This window comes from Corvus hawaiiensis, chromosome 11, assembly GCF_020740725.1.
Source record: "Corvus hawaiiensis isolate bCorHaw1 chromosome 11, bCorHaw1.pri.cur, whole genome shotgun sequence".
Classification (NCBI taxonomy): Eukaryota; Metazoa; Chordata; class Aves; order Passeriformes; family Corvidae; genus Corvus; species Corvus hawaiiensis.
Window position 1 is genome coordinate 20,611,289 of NC_063223.1, and position 18,539 is coordinate 20,629,827.

General features: G+C 53.0%; 2 protein-coding genes across 8 annotated transcripts; both read left to right on the forward strand.

Annotated features, from left to right (window-relative positions):
• The first annotated feature begins 316 nt into the window (after nt 1-316).
• Nucleotides 317-6,330, forward strand: LOC125331811 (nucleolar protein 8-like). 7 transcript variants are annotated; one of them, XR_007206209.1, is made up of 6 exons: nt 317-367; nt 712-986; nt 1,898-4,179; nt 5,359-5,628; nt 5,724-5,997; nt 6,315-6,329. XR_007206209.1 is itself a non-coding variant. In XM_048316189.1 (4 exons), the coding sequence occupies exons 1-4, from the start codon at nt 977-979 to the stop codon at nt 3,657-3,659; spliced, it is 330 nt and encodes a 109-aa protein (XP_048172146.1). In that variant the 5' UTR covers nt 856-976; the 3' UTR covers nt 3,660-4,135. The 7 variants fall into 7 exon arrangements, 1 of the variants encoding a protein (XP_048172146.1); XR_007206211.1 differs by having other exon boundaries at nt 334-986; nt 1,898-2,541; nt 2,748-4,179; nt 6,315-6,330; XR_007206212.1 differs by having other exon boundaries at nt 334-986; nt 1,898-2,541; nt 3,538-4,179.
• Nucleotides 6,331-9,216: 2,886 nt separating this feature from the next.
• LOC125331724 (protein SON-like) lies at nt 9,217-18,005 on the forward strand. The gene is made up of 12 exons (XM_048316031.1): nt 9,217-9,828; nt 10,740-11,383; nt 11,590-13,021; nt 14,729-14,839; nt 15,157-15,248; nt 15,333-15,434; nt 15,715-15,839; nt 15,916-16,078; nt 16,165-16,271; nt 16,482-16,595; nt 16,747-16,865; nt 17,020-18,005. Exons 3-12 carry the CDS (start codon nt 12,874-12,876, stop codon nt 18,003-18,005), a joined length of 2,067 nt encoding a protein of 688 aa, XP_048171988.1. The 5' UTR covers nt 9,217-9,828; nt 10,740-11,383; nt 11,590-12,873.
• The last annotated feature ends 534 nt before the right edge of the window (nt 18,006-18,539 follow it).

The following is an 18,539-nucleotide window of genomic DNA, read 5'->3' on the forward strand; positions in this document are numbered from 1 at the left end:
CAGCGACGTCGCGCCTCAAATCCACCTCTCCAGTCGAGGAGTCGCCGTGACAGGAGCCGCAGGACAGCAGCAACTGCTGAGAGGCCCAGGCCGAGGGAGACACCATCAGAGACATCCCCCAGACGCAGCCGCACCCGCCAGCGACGTCGCGCCTCAAATCCACCTGTCCGGTCGAGGAGTCGCCGTGACAGGAGCCGCAGCACAGCAGCAACTGCTGAGAGGCCCAGGCGTAGGGTGACATTGCCGGGGACATCCACCAGGAGCAACCGCTCCCGCCAGCGACGTCAGGCCTCAACTCAGGCCTCGAAAAGCAGCATGTAGCGTCATCTTTTCTTTCTAGTCCGTCTGTTCTCTGCCGTAAGTGAAGGTGAGGAAGCTCAATACAGGGACCTTGAGATTTGCAGGTCTCTGAGAAAAGTGTATTAACTCTTGACATTGCTATTGGCAGGAATCTGTGCTAAATACCTGATTGCTGTGTTGCCACCTATTAAGTGAAAAGTCACTTAAGGGGGTGGCTAATTAAAAAGGACACTTGTTCCTGCCTTTAGACTCAAACCTCAGATGTTTCCCCACTGCTTACCCTTGAAAGTGAACCACTCCTTAGTGGGCTTGGATACGTTTAGGGAGACAGAAGAGCAAGGTGGCTCTTAGGGAAGCTGTCTTTGGAAAGGACATGTGCTGTGTTGCTATCCTTAAGCAATCTGATTTCAGGAAAGCCAAAAGGAAGAAGAAAGAAGAGAGTGAGACACTGCCTCAAGTGTCTGAAGACATCGATTACGACATTGCTGCTGATTTAAAAGACTTGTTTGGACCTTCAAAGAACAAACCAGAAAACGCTGAGGACATACCCTTGGGACAAAGAGGATGCGCAGGACTCTGTCCCAGCTGACCATCTGGGACCTTTGCCTGCGAACGACGTAGCTCAGGAGTCGAGTGCTTTCACTTTTCCTTCTTTGGAGACACACAGGAGTCGGGCATGAAAGAAGGTAACAGCAGAACCCTTCTAACGGTGCCATTCCTAGGAAGAGCTTAAGGCAGGCACTGCAGAGCAATACGGTGTAAAGAGGGTCAGGATCCAGGGGCTTTTCAGCGGTAGAAGCCAGTAATTAGGCAGAAGCATTTTGATCTTCATTTCTACTTGCCAGGCTTGTGGTAGATTAAGGAGAGGTAACTCGTGCTTGCATCTCAGAGTTTTGAAAGGCGGGCTTTGAGAGAGAAGGCAGTGGGGTCTTTGCAGAGTGGTGAAAAAGCTTGTTGTCATCCCCTAAATTTCTCAAACAGGGAAAAAGGTGACACACCAGTCCTGGCAAGTTTCATAGAACCCAACAAGACTTCAAAGAAAATGTGTGTTAATGTAGAGTGAAGAGCAAAATCCTGGAGCTGACCCCAGGATTCAAGAACATTTTATTAGTTACTGAATTCTATTCTTGGACCTTTAGAAAATGGAAGCTGAATGACACATCATCATTGGCGTGTGCTAACCTCAGATAAAATGAGGCCTTATGAAATGAAGATGAAACAATATTAAATCAAGTCACAGTCTTGTAGGAAAGAAAAGAAACTGTGCAAAGTTACCCAAAAGATTAAAAAACCCAAGGTGCTTTGTGTGCAACAACACAAAGCAACAAGCCCCCCACACTTCTGCTGAATTCAGAAGGTAGTTAGTGTCTTCTGAATGCAGCGATCAAGGTTTAGGAATACGTAGGAGATGCCTAGAACAAAGTGGAAAATACTGGAGCAGAGATTTAGCTCAGAAAATCTGAGGGGAGAAGATTCTGTCCTTCTGAAATCTGCCTTCTCCAGTGTAAGTATTTCACTTGAAAGGAGGGACTTTTCCTGGCAAGTAGAGGGATAACCTGGTTTTGGCTTTTTTTCTTTTTTGGTGCTGTTATTGCAGAGCCTTACATACTTGGACCAATAAAACCGGTGAAAGTCACATGGCAAGAGGATCCACGTTTCCAAGACAGCAGTTCTGAGAGTGATGATGAGCCTGAACCATCAGAAATTGGAAAGGACCAAGAAATGCAAGTTCCATTTGTATTTGTTCTCTCCTTGGTTGTCGTAGTTGGATGCTGTGGGCATATTAAGAGCAGCACTCAGGAAACGGGAAACGGACATTGCACACCTCTGAGCAGTGAAAGTCATCTTGGAAAACCGTCTGTGCTGCACCGAGTCAAAACTCCCAGCAGCCCATTTGATGTGAAGCTGAATATGAAGAGAGAGAAGTTGAGCACAAGAAATTAACTGGGTCGTTTTGGTTTGACCAAACCCAAACTGAGTTTGGCCAAAAGCCAAAGACACAGTCAGTTTTCTTTTAAAAAGTGGGGTTTTTATAGAAGGCTCTGTTTGGTTACTGTGGAGTAAAGCTCTTCAATGTTTACCATTTCTCTGAAGCGCTGCAGCTCTAACTCGTGTTCATGGAATTTGATAGTGCCTTTTAGGATGCTAAAATCCCTTTGTACTTGTCTAGGTTTCTTTCTTTACCACACACGGAAAGTGCTAGAGTCTTCTTCTTCTCCAAAGATGATGAACGCCTAAGAGGTACAACAGAACTTATTCACCCCTTTTGTATTTTTTTCCTTTTAAACTCTTACTGGAATTCAGTGAGGAAAAAATGCTGCCCGCTTATGAATGGTTTGTAGTCAACATTTGCCACCCTTACTTGGGGTCTAGGTTGTGCTAGAAGCCCGTGAGGAAGTCCTGGCAAAATAAAGGCTGAGCAGCTGTCTGGCTTTCTTTTCTTTCAGATAATTGCCTAATAGGTATCTGGACTTTTGGAGCTTACCAAAAAAATAGTCACTGGACAAGTTGCCTAGACATTTCAGACCCTTTCAGGTATGTATATCATCTTTAACTTTTTCTTGTCTTTCTGCTGTTATCATTAAGAACGTTGAGTATTCTTATCAGCCACATATGCCCGTGGGGTTCTTTGTCCTCCTGAATCTCGGTTTTTCTCTTCTGAATCCAGTGAATTTTGTACTAAAAACCAAGGAAAACAACAGTCAAAGAAAACATACGCAGCCCTAAACATTCCACAGGCCACCAAAACAATGGCTTGTTACATTTGATAGAACACAGTTTTAGGACAGCCTTAAAGGATGTTTGTTTCTTGAGACCTACTAGATAACTGTGATGCAACGAGCTGATGTGTTCATACAGTTACTGTCCTGCGTGCTTCCAGCCTGTCTGATTTACAGCGCGTGTTAAAATGGGGATCTCAGTCGTCAGCAGCCATCAGTTTTGGGGGGAGATGTGGGATCCTGGTGTTGAGCTTTTCCTGGAGCAGCTGCTATTTCACTGCAATCTAGATTTCAGCATGTTCAGGAAAACTGCTGCTGCCTTTCATTTCTCGCAGTACACGCGGCTGTAACACCGAACATTTCTGTCGGAGCTCACGTGTGGTGGTGGGGGGAAGCGAATGGGAAGGATGTGGAGAATAGAGCTGCTGACTTTACTGCTGTGTTGCTCATGAGTGATCCAAGCAGCAGCATCATCAGAAGTGTTTAACCCTTATAATTGGTTCTTTGTTTTGTGCAGAGGGCCCAAAGTTATTTTGTAGATCAGTAGAGCTCAGTGAAGAAAAAGAGGGTTGGGAAGACAGACGTAGATTATTGCTTGAGGTGAGTATGAAACGTCTGTTCCCTGGTAACTGTGGCTGAAAGCTGAGCACGAGGAGGGAAGAGGGCTATGAATCTGCATGAGAAATTAATTCAGGACCTCAACAAGAGCCTGAAACTTTGTAATTACCAGAGAACAAAAGTGGTTTAGTATACTGGTGTGTATAACATCAGGTTGTGATGTCACTCAGGTAAACCACTAAATCTCTGCACGTTACGGGACAGGACCAGAGACTTAACTGTACATAGAGAAAGTGTTCAAGAGAAACAGTGAGTTCAGAGACTTCTCCTAATAGTGGATTCAGAAACTTCTCCTAATAATACGTTGGATTTTCACCATTTTCTGGAATGCCGAAGGAAGCATAAGGACGCCAAAAGAAAAGTGAAAGCAAACCAATAAATCTTCTTTTACTGATGAGAAGCGTGTCATGTTTCTTCCTTGAAGAAGTTGCAAACCAATGTTACTTTGGAAATCCTTTCCAAGATCTAATAGGAAAAACTTTTGGCCAAAACTGTCAGCCTGTGTTTCTGAATAGGAATACGTGTCCTGTGTCAATTCAAGGTTTGTACCAGGGTTTGGGGTTTTCTGTGTGTAGGGCTTCAATGTCAGTTGCTTCTTGGCCGGACTTTTGATAATTAGATCATGTAACGAAGACAACATTTTACTGTGTCCTCGTGTCCAGTGCTGCACAGGGTTGGGAAAGAGCAGGTAGCTCTGTGTCTATACATAACTTGCAGGGGCAGCACAGGAGCAGCTCCCAGGGCCTGGGGAACAAGGAGGTTCATGGCGCTGAGGACAAAGTGTCCAGAGCTCGGCATAGTCCGGCTGAGCTCTTCTGGCTCCTTCTGCTTCGAGCCCTTGCCGAGACACGGGTTCACTACAGACCCCGGGGTGCCACTTCCCAACTTAGCCCTCTTCCTCTGCCTCCTCCCTGCCTCCTGCATAAAGGCACTCCCTGGCATTGCGCCAGCTGTGCCTCTCTCCTAGTTCAGTGAAGGCATCCTTGTCCTCCCAAGGTGCCTCTCCCATGGAGTCAGGAAAATTGATGAACTCCCGCTGCCCCGGCATCAGGCAGGTGCAGGGTGTCCCTGCTCGTCACCCCTTGCTTTCCAGGGGTCCCGCTGATTGTTCTAGAAGCCATTGATCTGGATTTTCCAGGAGCATGCTTGCAAAGACGTGAATGAGAAAAGGCCAAAAGAACGGTTTGTGCTTCTCTTCTAGCTGTTTTTTTCAATATATTTATTGGCTAGTAGGAAAGCATGGACCAAACTGGCAAAAGTGCCTTTCATGTGGGAAAAGCATCCTCCTGCATTTGACTTCTGAGTCGAGGACTGTTTCAAGCTCTCCAGTCAGATGCCCGCAGAAAACTCCCTCTGAATTCTCTGGGTTTCCATCAGAGTCAGTGTAAAAGCTGGCGTTTCTCAGGAGCTTATCACTAAATTTTCCATTTAATACTAAATGTCAAAGTTGTTAGTTCATAGGGTGACAGGATAATTGAGGTTGGGAGCCACGTGCGGTGGTCTCCAGTTTTATCTCCTGTTCCCAACACTGACCAGCAAGAGTATCAAATCGGGTTCCTCTGGGATTTCTCCAGACAGGTCTCAGGGAAAACGTCGCTCCACCTGGGGCAGCTTTTGAATCTGTCCAGTGCAAGAGAGCCCACAAGCTCTCTGGGCAGCCGACTGCCAGGGGCAGGAGCCCTGGAGTGGCACTGCCTGAACAACCCCTTTCTGCCAACAGTGCCACCCTCGATGGCTGCCCCAGGGCCTGGCATTTGACCCTGCACTTGCTGCAGGAGCCCCTGCCCTGGTTGGGCTCTGACCAAAGGCTCGGACCCATCTCAGAACCTCGGTTCCCAAGGGTGGCGTGGGACTGAGGCCATCGCTGCCCCTATTTTGGGTGCGCGTTGCTGATGTCAGAATGGCCATTGTGACCCGTGCGACCAAGGCCACCAGAGGGAACGCTGGGCTCAGGCCGTGTGTCAGTGCGACCTGACAACGGGAGGAGAAGGTAGGACAGGGACGGGGCTGCCCAGGGACCAGAGGGGCCCCACACCTCGGGGCTCTGGGCCTGTGCTGCAGGCTCACCTGCCTCTCCCTTCCCAGACGCAGCAGAGGAACATCCACGGGAGACAGCAGTGTTCCTCGACGCGGTGACGGGAGGAGAAGGCGGACTGGAGCAGGGCTCACGCAGGGCTCACCAGGGAGTAGTGCCCTCGTGGCTCTGGGCCGGTTCTGCAAACTCCCCACACTCTTCTTTCTCCCACAGAGGGAGAGGACGAGCGCCTGGAGAAGGTCGCGGTGTTCCTGCACGGGGACTCATCGCAGACCAGAACCATGGCAGAAGGGAAGCAGGAGGCCTCTGATGCCAGGGAGCCAGGTGAGGGCAAAGCAGCCCTCCCGCAGCCTGGCACAGGGGCTGTCGGGGCAGCCAGCGTGGGGCCCGGAGCGGAGGCAGGGGGAGGCAGGAGCTGCCCAGCCATGCTGGGGCTGGGAGCCTCCTTCCTGCCCAAGGGGGGCCCAGCCGGGCCAGGGGGCAGCTGTGGGGACGCCCGCGCTGTCCCCTGCTCCCCAAGGCCTCCAGGCCTGCCCATCAGCCAGGCAGGCAGGGCCAGAGCAGCCCTTGGGGCCGATGCTGCGGGCTAAGAGCCCCGCAGAGGTGCTCGTGCCCGGTGCCATTGGCTCTGTCCCCTGCAGCATGCCTGCTGTGCCGCCGCGCAGAGGCTGACCCGGACATCTGCGGCGACAAACAGGAGAAGCACGGGCTCTGTGCCCACATCTTCTGCCTGGTGAGTTGCACCGGGCCTCCCTCCGGCATTGCAGTGGGCAGCCCCTGCCACTCTCTCCTCATCAGCTCCCTGTCTTTGCCACAGAATTTCGCCATGTCCAATTTTCGACAAGAAAAGCGTCGTGTAGGATTCATGGGCTATCGCCCTCGCGATATCCAACTTGCAGTCAGCCGGGCGGCTCAGAAGGTGAGAGCCTGACAAGAGCAGGGAGGTTTGTGCCAGGCGAGGTTTGCCAGTGCTTAGCCCAGACCCCACAAAAGAAAGGCCGGCCCTTCCCACCAGCTGTGGGACAAAAGTCTGGCTCCCAGCAGCTCCACAGAGGCTCTGGCACAGGAGCCTCTTCCTCCAGGCGGGTCTGTGGGCTGAGACTCAGCAGCGGCCACAGTCCTGCGCCCTGCCCGGAGCCGTGAGGCTGCCTGGGGAGGCCCCGAGGCTGCTGCTGATGGGGCTGCTTGGCTCTTTCCAGCACTGCTGCGTCTGTGGGGAGACTGGGGCCACCATCATGTGCTGTCAGGAAGACTGCGACAGATGGTTCCACCTGCCCTGTGCCAAGGAGGGTCACTGTGTGACTGAATACATAACCCCATACAGGTACCTCCTCTCCCCTTCTGGCCACCCCTGTGGAAGGACCCAGCATTTCCCACTTTGCTCGTCCCTTTTCCCCCAGCTCCTTCTGCCCTGAGCACTGCCCAGAACAGGATGTGAGGGCGATTCCGGAGCCAGGCACCGAATGCCCCATCTGCATGGAGCCTGTGGAGGAGAGAAAGAGCTACACAACACTGGTGTGCCCAGCGTGCAAAAAGGCCTGGTTCCACAGGGACTGCATCCAGGTAGGAGCCATTTCCGCAGCCCCGGGGCACAGCAGGTGCTCAGCAGCATGAGGGCCTTGCTCACGCTGCTGCTGTTTGCCCTGCAGGGACAGGCCTTGCGCGCTGGTGCATTGTACTTCCAGTGCCCCCTCTGCAGAGACGATGATGAGTTTGCTGTCCAAATGTTCCTCATGGGGATCCGAATCCCCTTCAGGTTGGTGTCCTTCTGCCTGGCTCACAACACAGGAGGGGGCAGCTGCTGTGCCAGGCCCTGCCCCCGCAGTCCTGGCCCTGCCCTGTCCCGTGAGTCTGGGCTTCAGCTTCACGCAAGACTTGCAAAAGCACCGGAGGAAGAGCAGGGACAGCCTGTACGTCCAGGATGGCAGAGCAGCACAAGCTCATCAGCTTTTCCTTTCCCCATCAGACAGCCAACATGGGAGGACAACGATGCCTTTGCAGAATTAGGAGAGAGGCACAGCTGGTGCAATGCCAGGAAGTGCCTTTATCCAGGAGGCAGGGAGGAGGCAGAGGAAGAGGGGTAAGCTGGGCAGCTGCACCCCAGGGCTCTGCAGGGAACCTGTGTCTCGGCAAGGGCTCGAAGCAGAAGGAGGCAGAAGAAGAGCTCAGCCGGACAATCCCGAGCTGTGGACACTTTGTCCTCAGTGCCATGAACCCATTTGCTTTCCCAGGCCCTGGGAACTGCTCCTGTGCTCCTCCTGTGCTGCTGAGGGCACCCACAGGCGCTGCTCTGGCCTCACAAGCAACACTCCCAGCTGGGAGTGCGACAGCTGTGCTGGTCTGGGCACAGGTATGAGGCAACGCAGCTGCGTGGCCCTGGGCTGGGGTCAGTGCCAAGGCTGGGCTTGGCAGAGCCCGTCCGCTCCTGGAGGGCTGGGGGCACCGCTCTGGCCGGGCCTGGCCCAGGCCTGCTGGGCCCCTCTCATTCCTGCTTCCCCTTACAGCCCCCAGGGATGAGCCGGAGCTCAATGCCCCCAGGGATGAGCCTGAGCTCAATGCCCCCAGGGATGAGCCGGAGCTCAATGTCCCCAGCCTGGCCGGACAGTCAGGATTGGAGCCTTCTCATGGATTGGAGCCTTCCCATAGCTCTGCACAATCCGAGGCCATCAGCCCCAACTCTGGCATCCTGGCACCATCGGGTGTGCCTCCCCTGTCTCCGTCTCCAGAGACCAGCAAACACAGCAGCGTCCAACATGCACCAATGAGGCAGCTGCTGCAATCTTCCTCGCTGGAGAGCAGCAGCCCCTGCACGGAGAGTGAGGTGACATCAAGGTCATCAGACACCAGCCATTCCAGAGGCTCTGGGTCTGACCGCAGGCAAAATCGCTCTCGCCGGCAAAGTTGGGCCTCAAATCCACCTGTCCGGTCGAGGAGTCGCCGTGACAGGAGCCAGAGGACAGGACCAAGGGCTGAGAGGCCCAGGCACAGAAGGACACCATCAGAGACATCCCCCAGACGCAGCCGCTCGCGCCAGCAACGTCGGGCCTCAAATCCACCTGTCCGGTCGCGGAGTCGCCGTGACAGGAGCCAGAGGACAGCACCAAGGGCTGAGACGCCCAGGCCGAGGGAGACAACATCAGGGACATCCACCAGGAGCAACCGCTCCCGCCGGCGACGTCAGGCCTCAAATCCACCTCTCCAGTCGAGGAGTCGCCGTGACAGGAGCCGCAGGACAGCAGCAACTGCTGAGAGGCCCAGGCCGAGGGAGACACCATCAGAGACATCCCCCAGACGCAGCCGCACCCGCCAGCGACTTCGCGCCTCAAATCCACCTGTCCGGTCGAGGAGTCGCCGTGACAGGAGCCGCAGCACAGCAGCAACTGCTGAGAGGCCCAGGCGTAGGGTGACATTGCCGGGGACATCCACCAGGAGCAACCGCTCCCGCCAGCGACGTCAGGCCTCAACTCAGGCCTCGAAAAGCAGCATGTAGCGTCATCTTTTCTTTCTAGTCCGTCTGTTCTCTGCCGTAAGTGAAGATGAGGAAGCTCAATACAGGGACCTTGAGATTTGCAGGTCTCTGAGAAAAGTGTATTAACTCTTGACATTGCTATTGGCAGGAATCTGTGCTAAATACCTGATTGCTGTGTTGCCACCTATTAAGTGAAAAGTCACTTAAGGGGGTGGCTAATTAAAAAGGACACTTGTTCCTGCCTTTAGACTCAAACCTCAGATGTTTCCCCACTGCTTACCCTTGAAAGTGAACCACTCCTTAGTGGGCTTGGATACGTTTAGGGAGACAGAAGAGCAAGGTGGCTCTTAGGGAAGCTGTCTTTGGAAAGGACATGTGCTGTGTTGCTATCCTTAAGCAATCTGATTTCAGGAAAGCCAAAAGGAAGAAGAAAGAAGAGAGTGAGACACTGCCTCAAGTGTCTGAAGACATCGATTACGACATTGCTGCTGATTTAAAAGACTTGTTTGGACCTTCAAAGAACAAACCAGAAAACGCTGAGGACATACCCTTGGGACAAAGAGGATGCGCAGGACTCTGTCCCAGCTGACCATCTGGGACCTTTGCCTGCGAACGACGTAGCTCAGGAGTCGAGTGCTTTCACTTTTCCTTCTTTGGAGACACACAGGAGTCGGGCATGAAAGAAGGTAACAGCAGAACCCTTCTAACGGTGCCATTCCTAGGAAGAGCTTAAGGCAGGCACTGCAGAGCAATACGGTGTAAAGAGGGTCAGGATCCAGGGGCTTTTCAGCGGTAGAAGCCAGTAATTAGGCAGAAGCATTTTGATCTTCATTTCTACTTGCCAGGCTTGTGGTAGATTAAGGAGAGGTAACTCGTGCTTGCATCTCAGAGTTTTGAAAGGCGGGCTTTGAGAGAGAAGGCAGTGGGGTCTTTGCAGAGTGGTGAAAAAGCTTGTTGTCATCCCCTAAATTTCTCAAACAGGGAAAAAGGTGACACACCAGTCCTGGCAAGTTTCATAGAACCCAACAAGACTTCAAAGAAAATGTGTGTTAATGTAGAGTGAAGAGCAAAATCCTGGAGCTGACCCCAGGATTCAAGAACATTTTATTAGTTACTGAATTCTATTCTTGGACCTTTAGAAAATGGAAGCTGAATGACACATCATCATTGGCGTGTGCTAACCTCAGATAAAATGAGGCCTTATGAAATGAAGATGAAACAATATTAAATCAAGTCACAGTCTTGTAGGAAAGAAAAGAAACTGTGCAAAGTTACCCAAAAGATTAAAAAACCCAAGGTGCTTTGTGTGCAACAACACAAAGCAACAAGCCCCCCACACTTCTGCTGAATTCAGAAGGTAGTTAGTGTCTTCTGAATGCAGCGATCAAGGTTTAGGAATACGTAGGAGATGCCTAGAACAAAGTGGAAAATACTGGAGCAGAGATTTAGCTCAGAAAATCTGAGGGGAGAAGATTCTGTCCTTCTGAAATCTGCCTTCTCCAGTGTAAGTATTTCACTTGAAAGGAGGGACTTTTCCTGGCAAGTAGAGGGATAACCTGGTTTTGGCTTTTTTTCTTTTTTGGTGCTGTTATTGCAGAGCCTTACATACTTGGACCAATAAAACCGGTGAAAGTCACATGGCAAGAGGATCCACGTTTCCAAGACAGCAGTTCTGAGAGTGATGATGAGCCTGAACCATCAGAAATTGGAAAGGACCAAGAAATGCAAGTTCCATTTGTATTTGTTCTCTCCTTGGTTGTCGTAGTTGGATGCTGTGGGCATATTAAGAGCAGCACTCAGGAAACGGGAAACGGACATTGCACACCTCTGAGCAGTGAAAGTCATCTTGGAAAACCGTCTGTGCTGCACCGAGTCAAAACTCCCAGCAGCCCATTTGATGTGAAGCTGAATATGAAGAGAGAGAAGTTGAGCACAAGAAATTAACTGGGTCGTTTTGGTTTGACCAAACCCAAACTGAGTTTGGCCAAAAGCCAAAGACACAGTCAGTTTTCTTTTAAAAAGTGGGGTTTTTATAGAAGGCTCTGTTTGGTTACTGTGGAGTAAAGCTCTTCAATGTTTACCATTTCTCTGAAGCGCTGCAGCTCTAACTCGTGTTCATGGAATTTGATAGTGCCTTTTAGGATGCTAAAATCCCTTTGTACTTGTCTAGGTTTCTTTCTTTACCACACACGGAAAGTGCTAGAGTCTTCTTCTTCTCCAAAGATGATGAACGCCTAAGAGGTACAACAGAACTTATTCACCCCTTTTGTATTTTTTTCCTTTTAAACTCTTACTGGAATTCAGTGAGGAAAAAATGCTGCCCGCTTATGAATGGTTTGTAGTCAACATTTGCCACCCTTACTTGGGGTCTAGGTTGTGCTAGAAGCCCGTGAGGAAGTCCTGGCAAAATAAAGGCTGAGCAGCTGTCTGGCTTTCTTTTCTTTCAGATAATTGCCTAATAGGTATCTGGACTTTTGGAGCTTACCAAAAAAATAGTCACTGGACAAGTTGCCTAGACATTTCAGACCCTTTCAGGTATGTATATCATCTTTAACTTTTTCTTGTCTTTCTGCTGTTATCATTAAGAACGTTGAGTATTCTTATCAGCCACATATGCCCGTGGGGTTCTTTGTCCTCCTGAATCTCGGTTTTTCTCTTCTGAATCCAGTGAATTTTGTACTAAAAACCAAGGAAAACAACAGTCAAAGAAAACATACGCAGCCCTAAACATTCCACAGGCCACCAAAACAATGGCTTGTTACATTTGATAGAACACAGTTTTAGGACAGCCTTAAAGGATGTTTGTTTCTTGAGACCTACTAGATAACTGTGATGCAACGAGCTGATGTGTTCATACAGTTACTGTCCTGCGTGCTTCCAGCCTGTCTGATTTACAGCGCGTGTTAAAATGGGGATCTCAGTCGTCAGCAGCCATCAGTTTTGGGGGGAGATGTGGGATCCTGGTGTTGAGCTTTTCCTGGAGCAGCTGCTATTTCACTGCAATCTAGATTTCAGCATGTTCAGGAAAACTGCTGCTGCCTTTCATTTCTCGCAGTACACGCGGCTGTAACACCGAACATTTCTGTCGGAGCTCACGTGTGGTGGTGGGGGGAAGCGAATGGGAAGGATGTGGAGAATAGAGCTGCTGACTTTACTGCTGTGTTGCTCATGAGTGATCCAAGCAGCAGCATCATCAGAAGTGTTTAACCCTTATAATTGGTTCTTTGTTTTGTGCAGAGGGCCCAAAGTTATTTTGTAGATCAGTAGAGCTCAGTGAAGAAAAAGAGGGTTGGGAAGACAGACGTAGATTATTGCTTGAGGTGAGTATGAAACGTCTGTTCCCTGGTAACTGTGGCTGAAAGCTGAGCACGAGGAGGGAAGAGGGCTATGAATCTGCATGAGAAATTAATTCAGGACCTCAACAAGAGCCTGAAACTTTGTAATTACCAGAGAACAAAAGTGGTTTAGTATACTGGTGTGTATAACATCAGGTTGTGATGTCACTCAGGTAAACCACTAAATCTCTGCACGTTACGGGACAGGACCAGAGACTTAACTGTACATAGAGAAAGTGTTCAAGAGAAACAGTGAGTTCAGAGACTTCTCCTAATAGTGGATTCAGAAACTTCTCCTAATAATACGTTGGATTTTCACCATTTTCTGGAATGCCGAAGGAAGCATAAGGACGCCAAAAGAAAAGTGAAAGCAAACCAATAAATCTTCTTTTACTGATGAGAAGCGTGTCATGTTTCTTCCTTGAAGAAGTTGCAAACCAATGTTACTTTGGAAATCCTTTCCAAGATCTAATAGGAAAAACTTTTGGCCAAAACTGTCAGCCTGTGTTTCTGAATAGGAATACGTGTCCTGTGTCAATTCAAGGTTTGTACCAGGGTTTGGGGTTTTCTGTGTGTAGGGCTTCAATGTCAGTTGCTTCTTGGCCGGACTTTTGATAATTAGATCATGTAACGAAGACAACATTTTACTGTGTCCTCGTGTCCAGTGCTGCACAGGGTTGGGAAAGAGCAGGTAGCTCTGTGTCTATACATAACTTGCAGGGGCAGCACAGGAGCAGCTCCCAGGGCCTGGGGAACAAGGAGGTTCATGGCGCTGAGGACAAAGTGTCCAGAGCTCGGCATAGTCCGGCTGAGCTCTTCTGGCTCCTTCTGCTTCGAGCCCTTGCCGAGACACGGGTTCACTACAGACCCCGGGGTGCCACTTCCCAACTTAGCCCTCTTCCTCTGCCTCCTCCCTGCCTCCTGCATAAAGGCACTCCCTGGCATTGCGCCAGCTGTGCCTCCCTCCTAGTTCAGTGAAGGCATCCTTGTCCTCCCAAGGTGCCTCTCCCATGGAGTCAGGAAAATTGATGAACTCCCGCTGCCCCGGCATCAGGCAGGTGCAGGGTGTCCCTGCTCGTCACCCCTTGCTTTCCAGGGGTCCCGCTGATTGTTCTAGAAGCCATTGATCTGGATTTTCCAGGAGCATGCTTGCAAAGACGTGAATGAGAAAAGGCCAAAAGAACGGTTTGTGCTTCTCTTCTAGCTGTTTTTTTCAATATATTTATTGGCTAGTAGGAAAGCATGGACCAAACTGGCAAAAGTGCCTTTCATGTGGGAAAAGCATCCTCCTGCATTTGACTTCTGAGTCGAGGACTGTTTCAAGCTCTCCAGTCAGATGCCCGCAGAAAACTCCCTCTGAATTCTCTGGGTTTCCATCAGAGTCAGTGTAAAAGCTGGCGTTTCTCAGGAGCTTATCACTAAATTTTCCATTTAATACTAAATGTCAAAGTTGTTAGTTCATAGGGTGACAGGATAATTGAGGTTGGGAGCCACGTGCGGTGGTCTCCAGTTTTATCTCCTGTTCCCAACACTGACCAGCAAGAGTATCAAATCGGGTTCCTCTGGGATTTCTCCAGACAGGTCTCAGGGAAAACGTCGCTCCACCTGGGGCAGCTTTTGAATCTGTCCAGTGCAAGAGAGCCCACAAGCTCTCTGGGCAGCCGACTGCCAGGGGCAGGAGCCCTGGAGTGGCACTGCCTGAACAACCCCTTTCTGCCAACAGTGCCACCCTCGATGGCTGCCCCAGGGCCTGGCATTTGACCCTGCACTTGCTGCAGGAGCCCCTGCCCTGGTTGGGCTCTGACCAAAGGCTCGGACCCATCTCAGAACCTCGGTTCCCAAGGGTGGCGTGGGACTGAGGCCATCGCTGCCCCTATTTTGGGTGCGCGTTGCTGATGTCAGAATGGCCATTGTGACCCGTGCGACCAAGGCCACCAGAGGGAACGCTGGGCTCAGGCCGTGTGTCAGTGCGACCTGACAACGGGAGGAGAAGGTAGGACAGGGACGGGGCTGCCCAGGGACCAGAGGGGCCCCACACCTCGGGGCTCTGGGCCTGTGCTGCAGGCTCACCTGCCTCTCCCTTCCCAGACGCAGCAGAGGAACATCCACGGGAGACAGCAGTGTTCCTCGACGCGGTGACGGGAGGAGAAGGCGGACTGGAGCAGGGCTCACGCAGGGCTCACCAGGGAGTAGTGCCCTCGTGGCTCTGGGCCGGTTCTGCAAACTCCCCACACTCTTCTTTCTCTCACAGAGGGAGAGGACGAGCGCCTGGAGAAGGTCGCGGTGTTCCTGCACGGGGACTCATCGCAGACCAGAACCATGGCAGAAGGGAAGCAGGAGGCCTCTGATGCCAGGGAGCCAGGTGAGGGCAAAGCAGCCCTCCCGCAGCCTGGCACAGGGGCTGTCGGGGCAGCCAGCGTGGGGCCCGGAGCGGAGGCAGGGGGAGGCAGGAGCTGCCCAGCCATGCTGGGGCTGGGAGCCTCCTTCCTGCCCAAGGGGGGCCCAGCCGGGCCAGGGGGCAGCTGTGGGGACGCCCGCGCTGTCCCCTGCTCCCCAAGGCCTCCAGGCCTGCCCATCAGCCAGGCAGGCAGGGCCAGAGCAGCCCTTGGGGCCGATGCTGCGGGCTAAGAGCCCCGCAGAGGTGCTCGTGCCCGGTGCCATTGGCTCTGTCCCCTGCAGCATGCCTGCTGTGCCGCCGTGCAGAGGCTGACCCGGACATCTGCGGCGACAAACAGGAGAAGCACGGGCTCTGTGCCCACATCTTCTGCCTGGTGAGTTGCACCGGGCCTCCCTCCGGCATTGCAGTGGGCAGCCCCTGCCACTCTCTCCTCATCAGCTCCCTGTCTTTGCCACAGAATTTCGCCAGCCTCATTTTTCGACAAGACGATGATCAGACCGGATTCACGGGCTATCGCCCTCGCGATATCCAACTTGCAGTCAGCCGGGCAGCTCAGGAGGTGAGAGCCTGACAAGAGCAGGGAGGTTTGTGCCAGGCGAGGTTTGCCAGTGCTTAGCCCAGACCCCACAAAAGAAAGGCCGGCCCTTCCCACCAGCTGTGGGACAAAAGTCTGGCTCCCAGCAGCTCCACAGAGGCTCTGGCACAGGAGCCTCTTCCTCCAGGCGGGTCTGTGGGCTGAGACCCAGCAGCGGCCACAGTCCTGCGCCCTGCCCGGAGCCGTGAGGCTGCCTGGGGAGGCCCCGAGGCTGCTGCTGATGGGGCTGCTTGGCTCTTTCCAGCACTGCTGCGTCTGTGGGGAGACTGGGGCCACCATCATGTGCTGTCAGGAAGACTGCGACAGATGGTTCCACCTGCCCTGTGCCAAGGAGGGTCACTGTGTGACTCAGTACATAACCCCATACAGGTACCTCCTCTCCCCTTCTGGCCACCCCTGTGGAAGGACCCAGCATTTCTCACTTTGCTCGTCCCTTTTCCCCCAGGTCCTTCTGCCCTGAGCACTGCCCAGAACAGGATGTGAGGGCGATTCCGGAGCCAGGCACCGAATGCCCCATCTGCATGGAGCCTGTGGAGGAGAGAAAGAGCTACACAACACTGGTGTGCCCAGCGTGCAAAAAGGCCTGGTTCCACAGGGACTGCATCCAGGTAGGAGCCATTTCCGCAGCCCCGGGGCACAGCAGGTGCTCAGCAGCATGAGGGCCTTGCTCACGCTGCTGCTGTTTGCCCTGCAGGGACAGGCCTTGCGCGCTGGTGCATTGTACTTCCAGTGCCCCCTCTGCAGAGACGATGATGAGTTTGCTGTCCAAATGTTCGTCATGGGGATCCGAATCCCCTTCAGGTTGGTGTCCTTCTGCCTGGCTCACAACACAGGAGGGGGCAGCTGCTGTGCCAGGCCCTGCCCCCGCAGTCCTGGCCCTGCCCTGTCCCGTGAGTCTGGGCTTCAGCTTCACGCAAGACTTGCAAAAGCACCGGAGGAAGAGCAGGGACAGCCTGTACGTCCAGGATGGCAGAGCAGCACAAGCTCATCAGCTTTTCCTTTCCCCATCAGACAGCCAACATGGGAGGACAACGATGCCTTTGCAGAATTAGGAGAGAGGCACAGCTGGTGCAATGCCAGGAAGTGCCTTTATCCAGGAGGCAGGGAGGAGGCAGAGGAAGAGGGGTAAGCTGGGCAGCTGCACCCCAGGGCTCTGCAGGGAACCTGTGTCTCGGCAAGGGCTCGAAGCAGAAGGAGGCAGAAGAAGAGCTCAGCCGGACAATCCCGAGCTGTGGACACTTTGTCCTCAGTGCCATGAACCCATTTGCTTTCCCAGGCCCTGGGAACTGCTCCTGTGCTCCTCCTGTGCTGCTGAGGGCACCCACAGGCGCTGCTCTGGCCTCACAAGCAACACTCCCAGCTGGGAGTGCGACAGCTGTGCTGGTCTGGGCACAGGTATGAGGCAACGCAGCTGCGTGGCCCTGGGCTGGGGTCAGTGCCAAGGCTGGGCTTGGCAGAGCCCGTCCGCTCCTGGAGGGCTGGGGGCACCGCTCTGGCCGGGCCTGGCCCAGGCCTGCTGGGCCCCTCTCATTCCTGCTTCCCCTTACAGCCCCCAGGGATGAGCCGGAGCTCAATGCCCCCAGGGATGAGCCTGAGCTCAATGCCCCCAGGGATGAGCCGGAGCTCAATGTCCCCAGCCTGGCCGGACAGTCAGGATTGGAGCCTTCTCATGGATTGGAGCCTTCCCATAGCTCTGCACAATCCGAGGCCATCAGCCCCAACTCTGGCATCCTGGCACCATCGGGTGTGCCTCCCCTGTCTCCGTCTCCAGAGACCAGCAAACACAGCAGCGTCCAACATGCACCAATGAGGCAGCTGCTGCAATCTTCCTCGCTGGAGAGCAGCAGCCCCTGCACGGAGAGTGAGGTGACATCAAGGTCATCAGACACCAGCCATTCCAGAGGCTCTGGGTCTGACCGCAGGCAAAATCGCTCTCGCCGGCAAAGTTGGGCCTCAAATCCACCTGTCCGGTCGAGGAGTCGCCGTGACAGGAGCCAGAGGACAGGACCAAGGGCTGAGAGGCCCAGGCACAGAAGGACACCATCAGAGACATCCCCCAGACGCAGCCGCTCGCGCCAGCAACGTCGGGCCTCAAATCCACCTGTCCGGTCGCGGAGTCGCCGTGACAGGAGCCAGAGGACAGCACCAAGGGCTGAGACGCCCAGGCCGAGGGAGACAACATCAGGGACATCCACCAGGAGCAACCGCTCCCGCCGGCGACGTCAGGCCTCAAATCCACCTCTCCAGTCGAGGAGTCGCCGTGACAGGAGCCGCAGGACAGCAGCAACTGCTGAGAGGCCCAGGCCGAGGGAGACACCATCAGAGACATCCCCCAGACGCAGCCGCACCCGCCAGCGACGTCGCGCCTCAAATCCACCTGTCCGGTCGAGGAGTCGCCGTGACAGGAGCCGCAGCACAGCAGCAACTGCTGAGAGGCCCAGGCGTAGGGTGACATTGCCGGGGACATCCACCAGGAGCAACCGCTCCCGCCAGCGACGTCAGGCCTCAACTCAGGCCTTGAAAATCAGCATGTAGTGTCATCTTTTCTTTCTAGTCCGTCTGTTCTCTGCCGTAAGTGAAGGTGAGGAAGCTCAATACAGGGACCTTGAGATTTGCAGGTCTCTGAGAAAAGTGTATTAACTCTTGACATTGCTATTGGCAGGAATCTGTGCTAAATACCTGATTGCTGTGTTGCCACCTATTAAGTGAAAAGTCACTTAAGGGGGTGGCTAATTAAAAAGGACACTTGTTCCTGCCTTTAGACTCAAACCTCAGATGTTTCCCCACTGCTTACCCTTGAAAGTGAACCACTCCTTAGTGGGCTTGGATACGTTTAGGGAGACAGAAGAGCAAGGTGGCTCTTAGGGAAGCTGTCTTTGGAAAGGACATGTGCTGTGTTGCTATCCTTAAGCAATCTGATTTCAGGAAAGCCAAAAGGAAGAAGAAAGAAGAGAGTGAGACACTGCCTCAAGTGTCTGAAGACATCGATTACGACATTGCTGCTGATTTAAAAGACTTGTTTGGACCTTCAAAGAACAAACCAGAAAACGCTGAGGACATACCCTTGGG

Coding starts and splice junctions, on each gene's coding strand:
- LOC125331724 (XM_048316031.1), top strand. CDS start 12,874: ATGAGAAGCGTGTCATGTTTCTTCCTTGAAGAAGTTGCAAACCAATGT. Junction 16,272..16,481: donor GGGATCCGAATCCCCTTCAG/GTTGGTGTCCTT, acceptor TTTCCCCATCAG/ACAGCCAACATGGGAGGACA. Junction 16,866..17,019: donor CTGTGCTGGTCTGGGCACAG/GTATGAGGCAAC, acceptor TTCCCCTTACAG/CCCCCAGGGATGAGCCGGAG.
- LOC125331811 (XM_048316189.1), top strand. Junction 2,025..2,470: donor ATTGGAAAGGACCAAGAAAT/GCAAGTTCCATT, acceptor GTACTTGTCTAG/GTTTCTTTCTTTACCACACA. Junction 2,542..3,537: donor AGATGATGAACGCCTAAGAG/GTACAACAGAAC, acceptor TGTTTTGTGCAG/AGGGCCCAAAGTTATTTTGT.